The 10,253-nt window shown below is 46.3% G+C and overlaps 1 protein-coding gene across 1 annotated transcript; it reads right to left on the reverse strand.

Moving 5' to 3' along the window:
- Nucleotides 1–1,988: 1,988 nt before the first annotated feature.
- Nucleotides 1,989–10,198, reverse strand: CSTF1 (cleavage stimulation factor subunit 1). The gene is made up of 7 exons (XM_030503185.1): nt 9,158–10,198; nt 8,441–8,614; nt 7,558–7,753; nt 5,895–6,172; nt 4,901–5,098; nt 3,940–4,330; nt 1,989–2,487 (listed from the first exon to the last, which is right to left on the reverse strand). The coding sequence occupies exons 1-7, from the start codon at nt 9,275–9,277 to the stop codon at nt 2,228–2,230; spliced, it is 1,617 nt and encodes a 538-aa protein (XP_030359045.1). The 5' UTR covers nt 9,278–10,198; the 3' UTR covers nt 1,989–2,227.
- Nucleotides 10,199–10,253: the final 55 nt, after the last annotated feature.

The following is a 10,253-nucleotide window of genomic DNA, read 5'->3' on the forward strand; positions in this document are numbered from 1 at the left end:
ACTTACACCCTTGCTTGCTCCCAGTGCTGTATAGCAGCCTTGCCCCTGCCAGCCACCTTCAGCTACCAGACCACCACTGGGATGCTGTAGCACTAGACCATTTCACTCCAGGATTGCATTATCTACCTAAAGAGGATGAGTGTAAGTTTCTTCCAGCCCTTATTCCTTAAACAGAAAACCCCAAACTTCTGGCCTAAGGCAAGATGATATAGATATGAAAAGCAAGAAAGGTGCCAGTGGCAGGATGTTCTTGTGTTAAATGAATAGAACTATTTCTACATTTTACAACTACATTTCTACATTCTACAACTACTATTTTAAATAGTGTTCTTAAAATAGAAAGAGTCCAAACATCAGTAATAGATGTATTACTTAGGGACAGCCTCTTTAGCAGAGCTGACACGAATGCGGCATTCCCCTCAACCCTGTCACTGCTATCAGCTTAGCAGGCAGGCTGCAACAGAGGAGAGAGGCTGTCACTGCATGAGCACAGAGTGCCCCAAGCACTGTTTGTCAGGACTTCCCTTTTCCCTCCCACCAAGCTCTGGTTCTCCTTGTTTTCTCCACGAAAAGAGCCACCAGAACTGCTATCTCATGCCTCCCATTTTTCTGAAGTTTTAGAAACTTGAAGGAAAGCAAAGGAGGAGCAAAGAGGATTGCTGAGCCTAAGGCACATTTCCGGAGCAGTAGCTTTTAAGAGAAAAAATTGCATTCTCTCTTTTAAAAAACAACCCCATATACTGCAAATGTACAGTCGAGTCTGATTCAGATGTAACACAATAAATAAATTCATCAAGCTTTAACATGTCCCCAAAGACACAGCTTTCTACTATTAATTCCTTCGTTATATAGAAAACTAGTATGTTTCCTTTATATATTAAATAACTTTTTAAAAGGTAATTTTTATTTAAATACAGACAAAACCTGTACCCTCGTCAGCCCTCGATGACACATTTCATCAGTGGGAATGGGGAGTTAACCCAGCAGTAAGAACAATCTTACATTTAAAAATCCTCATGAAAGCAAGTGCTGGACTTTTGACTAGAGGAAGCCTCCCAAACATGAAGCCCAAGAGCACTGTGCAAAGATGCCTCAACCAACACGTTTAAAGCTTTGCACAGGCAAGTGTAAAAATAAGTAGTGAGTTTTCAAACTTACAGAAAGGTTTAAGCACAGTTTCTTAATGATCTGTACTCCTGCTGAATGGGACGAAGTCTGGGAAACTTGGACTATTAGGGGTAATAAGGAGAAGAAACACTGAGTCTGGGTTTCTGAATAATTAAGAAAAAATGTAATTCAAGTGCTGTGTAACAGACAGAATGAAAACTTCTCAATAAAACGAAGCAAAATGACATTTCTGAGGTACATATACAAAAATTAATATGCACAACAGCTTCTGGGAGAGGATACTAAAGGCCTCTATGGCAAAATTATTCTCATTTTCACATGCCACAGCACATTTTACATTTGCAATGTGGGTATTTCTTGAAAATACCATGAATTCACTTTGAGATCCCACTTGTCAAGATAAATTCAAAAGACGACCAGATTTTAAGTCTGAGCTTTAATACCAGAACTAGAACACCATTTCTGGAATTCATCTCAACAGTTTAAAATCCTGTTTCAAGTTCTTATGGCACAAAACTGGCTCAGAACTGAAGGGCCACTTGGCCAAATAATTAAAAAGAAAAAAAATCCACCAAACCCCCCCCCCCCCCAGACTAAAAGATACAAAACAGCTTTACAAAGAATGATCAGAACTAAAGGCAGCTTAAGGCTTCATTAAAGTATGTGCCAAGTTCTGCTGTTACTTGTGTAATCCATTCTTTAAACAGACTTCAGTGGGATTGCACAGATACAACACAGAGCAAAACTGGCTCACACTGCTCAGTTTGTGCAAGATACAGTCACATTATTGTTTTGTGGGATTTAGAAAGACAGGAGAACAATTTTAATCCTTCCTGCAAGGATCATTTTATTCTCTGCCCCCCTTCCCCCCTCCTTGAGTACAATTGGAGATGACTGACAAAAATTGATGCCACACACACTAATAAAAAAAATTAGCATGGGGCAAAACTTAGTCTCAGTATTTTGATATTGTTTCTGCCACACCTGACAGAATGAAAGACCACACACAGCACGGCTCTCATGTAGGCATCTGTCGGCAGTACAATCAATACAAGATGATAGAATGAATCTGGAGCATCACTGTTTTATAAAGTACTCCTTAGTCTGTCGTTGACCTTCTGTACCAAAATCTAGCCCTGTAGTCGTCACTGCAGGTCATGAAGCCAGGATTGGTAGGAGAATGCACAATGCAACGGACAATGCTGTTGTGCCCCAGAGAAAGAAGATTTCTCCGTTCAGCAGTTCTTGAGTCCCAGCAGCAGAGACTTATGGTCCTTTCGTCTGGAAGCAGCACATAATCTTCTGTGTGGTTGAAGACAGCCTGGGTCCTGTGTACCTGCCGTCCACTCAAACCAGCTCCTAAATACATGCAGCAAAGCATTAACCCAAATAGGATCAGTTTTAGGAAGTTTCCAAAGACTTAAGAACAAACCTCCTGTAAGCATCAATTTCTGCAGTCTACAAAGGAGCCTTATTTTCTCAGTCTACTGCTTCCACATAAAACAGGTGAGTCAATAATGAACGTGCTTTTGTAGTTAATATACATGGTATATTCTAAGATTTCTTAAAGAACAGAAAAATTAACTACTCCAGCTGTGCCAGTCAAGCGCTATGGGTGCAGTCACTTAACTTTAAAAGCACTTTTGCCTTATATTTTTTGTATGAGGCTTACAGCTGTAACTAAGGGGAAATACCACAGTCAGTCGAATACATAGATTCTCAGTACCAATGAGAACTTTTGGTTTTAATGTATACATCATATGGCACATTGTATGACCTAAATTGGCCATACTTCCCCTCCATACCCTTCAAATAAAATGTGTTTCCTATATAGGCATTTACTCTGGAACGCACACACCTGCATCCTACCTGGTATGTTGCCAAAGTTTATGAAGGAGGTACTGCACTCTGCTGGTTGAGAGCAGATACAGCTAGCATACAGAAAAGGACCATAAACGTTCCAAAAGCTGGTATAAAGCGTTTTCAACATCCTCTCGCCTTTTATGCCATGACTCCTAACGCTAAGCACGTTACTGCTTGACTCAAGCTTCCCTGTTACTTAGCTGCTATTGTATGCAAAGCTTCTGCATCCTTCACCATTTAAGTCCTGCAGAGATCAAAGCATGGTATTGCCAGAATGCTCTGAGTAGGACACCTTGAATACAACTGAATCCTTCAAATAAATGGGGGGGGGAAAAAAAGGGGGCAGAGGGGGGAAGGAAACCAAGCAGCTGTAGCTATTTTAGAATACTGCCATGGCTTACCAGAGCCATCTTTTGTACAAGAGTCTAATGGTTAAATGAACTGCCGCAAAGTAGGTTCAATTATCCCTGCCTGAGTGGGTGCTCTGAGGGAATGTGGCCTACTCTAGCCAGAAATAAATTAGGTGTTAGTTTTGACCCTTCCAGTTTAAACTGTGGCCCTACTCTAGCCGGAAAAGTGATGATGTATTTTTAATAATCGCTGTTTCTAAACTCTCTCCACAAGTGTCCTGGTCCTCAGGGCAGCGTTCCTTTTTACTTCCCCCTAATTTAGTCACAACTTCCCTCCAAAGCAATGGAGTAACAGTGTCAGAAGAGTCTCCAAAATGTACTCAAACTAAATACATTTACACTGACTGACATACAAGAACCACAGCTTCTCTTCCAGAATTAGTCTACTTAAATGTTTTCAAAAGTTTGGGGCAATTTAACCTCAAAGCAGCAGTCTCCCAGTGCCTTTAAGAATTACTGTTCTTCTGACAATATTACTACCCCTGCTGTGGGTCAGTACCTGAAAGAGAAGGTACTTGGAAGGTCACCTGCCACATACCTGTGTATTTGACCAGTGTTCGACCAGTGGATATCTCCCATAGTTTAGCTACAGAGTCTTTTCCACTTGACAAGATATACTTTGAGTTTTTGGAAAAAATAGCAGAGCAGACTTCAGCTCCATCATGTGCCTTCTCAAAAGTAGTGATGCAGCGATTTGAAACACCATCCCACAGTTTGATGCATCCATCCTTACTTCCCGTCACATACATGTTTGCACTTGCGTTGTAATTTACTGAACATATAGCATCAGTGTGCTGATCTTGAGGATTGCAAGACACAAAACACTGGAAAGTATTGATATCATACAGTCGTAAAGTAGGGTGCTGGGTACCAACAAGTATGAAATCTCCCGAAGGGTGAAAAGAAATCGAGCGCAACATCTCTGCCTCCTGTTTGATCAAAAATACATAATTGGTGTAAGAAAAGAAGAAAAGTCTGAAATGGAAGTGTCAATTCTGGCGGCATTAAAGTGCTAAAAAACTGGTTAAATTATCAGCTAGCACAATGTGTTCTGTTTTTTTCAAAATAGAAAATGCTTCCCATAGGATTAAAATGACAGGCTGCCTTAGTTTTTGTCCTGAAGCAGCTTGCAGTGCCTGCTCATTTTTGGGATATTGCACGAGTGACAAGAGGCTGTGTCAGCCAGTCACAAACCCCAAATCCCACCACCATACAATCCCAAACTCCTCCAAAACAAAGATAATATAATTGACCTCAGAGTTACCCAGATCAGATTTGATCTAAATTAACAAAAAGCAGACAGGCACTAGATCTAAGGAATGCAGGTATCCATTATGCATGAACTCTTAACACGTAATTACCATAATGTCTCCACATTTTATATCTGCATACTCCTACATACCTAAGCACTTATAATCGCAGACACAATTCAGGTTTCTGATACCTCAAGTACATATACATTCAAGCTTTGGTTGCTCTGAACTGGTATCATATCTAACCTGTATGTATTTGAAGGCTCTTTTGGCAGAAGGTTTTGAATAATCAAACAATTTAAGTGTATAGTCCCTTGAACCAGATGCTAGGATCTGTTCTGTTGGGTGAAAAGCTAAACACGTAACTTCATCCACATGATCGTACAGAGTCCGAATAACAGGATGATTTTCCATGTTTTGCTGTGCTGTCTCATTCATCATTACCTACAAAGAACATTCAACAAGTCAGTGTTAGAAAGCAGACACACTTTTAACAGAGAAAGTAGGTTTTATGCTTGCCAGAGCAGCCAAACAACTACCTTTCTGACATATGCCTAGGCACATCATCACCATCATCTCAATTATTTGAAGGGCCATCAGATACTGTTATCACATAAAATCCCTGTATCTTTAAAAAGGTCAACTGACTTGCTGAAGGACAAGCTAGTTTCAGCAGTACAGAATGGGTGCAAGCAAACATACCACTTTCATAAACAGTCCAAACCAAAATACTGTATTGCTGTAAGCATTAAGGTACACTGTACCAACTGGGAAAACTGCAACTTTTACTCACAGGATACTGCTGAGAATTTGGTGTGCACTCTGTGCAAAACCACTCTAACTCACCCACTTTTAAACTGCTACCTGGTAACCATATTGGAGAAAAAAAAATGAAGCAAATAAACATGCATTCTGTGAAACAGTTCTGAAACACAGCCATGGAGGCTGTGGAGGCCAAAGGTATAAGTGGGCTCAAAAATGAACTGTGTTCATACAATATAGCAATTATCAGCATCTATTAGAAGCAATTTCTGGCTCAATTCTCAAGACTGCTGCCAGAAGTTACACAGGTATACTTGCCCTATTTCTTCTTCCTTTTCAAGGGTACTTTATGAGCTGCTGTTGGAGCAGGAAATATGGCGAGACAGAACCCACTGAGCCGGCCACAAGACAGACATGGCATGAAACAGACAGCACCTCAAGAATTCACACAGTGGTTACGGTTCAAATCATATTTTACCTCAATAGGCATAGCACTTTTGGCCAACATTCTCTCTGTATCAAGAATTTTTATTGAGGCATCAGCAGATCCTGTAGCTATTAACTGTCCATCTCTGCTATATGTAGCTACACGACACGGCCCTTTGTGAGATGTGACATAACAAGTCTCATATTCAGAAGCCTCGGGAGACATGGTCTGTACATCTGCATCAAATTCCAAGTCAATTCCTGTGCCTGGAGCTACTGTATCTGACCGTCCAATTGCATACTGAACAGCACTGTCATCATTCTCCATTCCTGAAAAAGAGAAGTTGATGCACTTAAATCAGGTTAACCTTCTTAAACAGATAGGCTGCGGCTGGATCTATGCTAAAGGCTTTGGTAACAGCTCCTGTTGAACAAGGCTAAGCTAGCAGAGCAGATTTAGAGACACAGCAGTACTTATGAAAAATGAAAGGTAATTTGGCTACTCTAGAGCAGAATACAGCTCTTAAAATTAACTGTGAAAATATGACCAGCAAATACTGTAGAATGTCAAGTACTGACAAATGCACTGACAATCGAGTCACTGAAGCCACTGGCAGCTTTTCAGAGAGAAAAACAAGCCCCAGCACTGTTACATGAGATTTAAAATAAAAGACTGAAGCATTTACCAATTCTTCTCCTTTCTGTTTCATTGCATTGAAGGAAAAAAACCTCTACTCCAACAACTACTGCAGCATCGCAAATGAAAATTTTTACACCTCTTCACACCCATCCTATATTTTATTTATTTCCAGGATGCATCTACAAAGACAGTTCAGCACTGGAAGTGGTAACAGGGCAGACACAAGAATTTCCAGCTATGAACCCAACTTTGATCATCTATCCATCGAATTCAAGTTTTTCTTGCTTTCATCTACAAATTGCAAGTCTAGCATTCTTATTTCAGGCACAGGGCTTCACATATTTATACCCTCGGAAGTCGACTAGTTCAGGCAGCAGAACCAGTTCAGTTACAATACAAGAAGACATGATGGTATGGCTAGATCTCTTCCAGGCTCTTAGCTTGTTTCAATAGCAGCTCTGGTGTTGTGACTACATGCTGTGGCACAGATGTACTTTCAGAGAGAAAAATACACAGAGAGAGAACAGGCAATACCTTTGCTGAGACCCTAGATTGGGAAGCTTATTTTCTTGAGACTGATATATAAATGGTAGCAAAGACTGCCAATGGAAGGGCTTGCTCCCTTTCCAACACTGTCAGGAAGAATCACATAGAAAATATTTCTAAAGTTGGCACAGAACTGTGTGGGTCAATTTTCTATTAGGTCTGTGGACTCAGTGATCCTGTTTACTGGAACGTGCTTTTAGAAGGTTGTCAGTCACCCAGGACCCTGAGCAAGTATTCTTATGTGTTACGCAAGTGCAAACAAACAGATTTTGACTACACTTAGTGATGTCTTGCTTTTAATGCATACTAAACAATGTAACACAGAGCTAGAATGCCCTTCAAAAAAGCCGCAGAGGCAAAGGCTTTATCTAAGTATGTGAAGTGTTACGCTATTACTAGACATAACCATTGCATTTTTATGCAATACGTCTTTTGACATATTGTCAGTAACTCTAACCTCTTAATTCACAAGGATTTAAGCTAGAGATTTAGAACTAGACTTTTATGTTAGCTTTTTATTGCAGCTTACCTAACTTAATTAGGTGCAGCAGTTGTTCAGATGGTGCACAGACTGATTGTGGTTTTATCTCATTTATCAAGCCATTAGCAATATTTATGTATCCATCATATAGCAGCTGACTAATTATCAGTTTATAAAGTTGCTGACGGTCTTTCAAACTGACTTTTGTTCTATACATTGTGAGCAAGGAATGCCTTGGAGGGGCCTGAAATAAAGAAGAAAAATCACATACAGAAGAGTTTCACGAAACAGGCACAACCTTCAAATAAAGCACATCCTGCCCAGTTTCAGTGCAGATACCTTTATTTCAGGTAAGAATCAGAGACATTAAACTGAAGGAAAAAAAAAAAAAGAAAAAGAAGGAAAAACCTGTTGCACTTGTCTGTAGAAATGAAAATCTCGCCAATAAACAGCACATGAACTGTATATTAAGAAGCAATAGAAGAGGCAGAAATAATGCGGCATTAGTTAGCAGAATGATTCTGTCAGGACCTTTCACTGAGCCCCGCCAGAAGGCGGCCCCGGGCACTAGGGAGGGGATCGACCCAAACCATGCAGGGCTGCCCACCGCTGGCACCCTCCCGCCGCCCCGACCCGCTCCCTCCCTCTCCCCCCATCCCGGGACACCGCATCCTCCCCGCAAACCCTCTCGCAGCCCCGGGCGGCTCGGCCCGTAACCGGCTCAGGGGACCAATAACCGGGCAGCGAGGGGGCGTGGGGGAAAAGGGGCTGAATGACGGCGGGGAGTGCTTAGCCGGAGCCCTGGGGCCACAGTACGCGGGCTTCCAGCGCCGGGGGAGGGGCGGGCAGCTTCGGGCGGGGGCTGCGCAGGGCGAGGCCCGGCCCGGGCAGCGAAGCCGAAGCCGGGGGACAGCGCGGCGCCGGTACCTACCGACCCTTCCTTCTGCCTCCCTCGCTCTCCCCCTAAAATGGCGACCGGAGCCCTGAGCGCATCGATGGGGGGCGGCGGCGGCAGGGGAGGAGGCGGCGGCGGCGGCCGGGACCGAAGAATGCTCCTCCGCGAAGGCTGCTGCATCGAGCGCCCGCAGATCGATTGGAGGCGACTCTTGAATGAGAGAATCGCAGTATCACATGACCGTGACACTACGCGCGCGCGACCGGGCGCCAACAGGTCCCGATGTCACGTGACGGGTGACGCGCCGAGGGAGCCCCCGAGCGGCGGGGCGGCAGCGGCCGCGCCTGGGGTCCCAAACCACGTCCCCTTCCCGCTCTCCTGCCCGGGAGGCCGGCGCCTTGGCCCGAGCCGGCACGGCCGTGCTCAGGGCGGGACGCAGGCGGCAGGCCCCGGAATCCGGCTCGCAGCAGGAGGGCGGCTGCTGGCGGGAGGAAGGGGCCGGGTGCTTTTGTGTCTCAGCCGTAAAGCTCCGAAACGCTGCTTCCGCTGAGACACCGCGATCCCAACCACGGGGACGTGAGCGGGCTGTGAAACAGCAAGTGCTGACATCGCTGCCCGGCGCTGCAGGCCGCCCCGACAGTCCCGCACCTGGTCTATGCGGCCGCAAGCACCTCCCGCTGCCGGACCGCTCAGACCCCGCAGGCTGTAGCCCGCCCCGAGAGCACGCCCCCCCCTCCCAAAAGTGCTACTCACGTCAGCCTCAAGAAACGGCAGTCGAAGCGGGCGCGGGTCGAGGAGGGGAGATGCCATGCTACCCATGCCCCGTGGCAGCTGACGTCTATCACATGCTGCAGCGACACGGCGACCCGACATCTTCTTTTTACCTATCCTGTACCACTTGTAAACACCAACACACGCAACTGGCTCGCCTCCGCGCTTGTTTTCAGCGCCGCAGAGACAGTTAAAAGTTGCCTTCGATCGCGGTTCTTTAGAGACCTGAAGTACTGAACCTAGCTTCAGCTGCCGCTTGTCACTCGGCAGCCAAGGTCCCCCTCACAGGCGTGAGCAGGACCACAGGGGCAGCTGAGACAGCACAGCAGCCTCACGCTCCTGTTATGCTGCTACTTGCAAATCGCACTTGCTGATTGTCCGCTGCCGCTCGGCGTCTCCTCGAGAACCCGTGCGGTTTTGGGTACTGCCACTGGCGGCGGGTCACCGCTGCTGTGACACGAGGGGTCCGCGGGCCGGTGGAGTCACCTCAGGGCAGGCGCCCCCTGTCGCGCTGTGCTGGGCCGAGGCGGGGGAACCCTTCGCACTTGTCCTCAGCAGCTGGCGGCACGTGGAGCACTGCCCCGGGCCGCGCGTCCCAGCAAGCGCAAGGCTGAGGCCTGTTTCACCCCTCTGCCCGTCCTCCCGCCCCTCGGGGCTGCTAGCTGCCACCGAGGCACCTACCTCACCGGCTGCACACAATGGCCCCCGGCCCCACTCGCGCTCGGCTCCACGCGAGGTGGCAGCACCGCCTCTCCCTCGCCCCGGGCCGGCGGGTGCGTGTGTTGGAGGAGGAGAGAGAAGCGGCTGGTACCTCGCGGGATGCGGGACGAACCTGGCGCCCTTCCCCCCGCGGCGGCGGCAGGCTCCGAGGCCTCGGTGGCTGTGAGGAGGGGACGGTAGTTGTAGCGTTGCCACAGGTGGGTGGTCTGGGTGTACGCGATTTACGTAGCGGAAGACCCGAGCAGGCAGAGACTTAACGGAGCAAAGTGTGCGAGCGGCGCCGGTCCACGCAGTTGGAGTACGGAAGGAACCAGTGGCGGAGAGACGGTACGTAAAATACGCATGTAGCGCAAACACC

The sequence above is a fragment of the Strigops habroptila genome, chromosome 13, assembly GCF_004027225.2.
Source record: "Strigops habroptila isolate Jane chromosome 13, bStrHab1.2.pri, whole genome shotgun sequence".
NCBI classification, from domain to species: Eukaryota; Metazoa; Chordata; class Aves; order Psittaciformes; family Psittacidae; genus Strigops; species Strigops habroptila.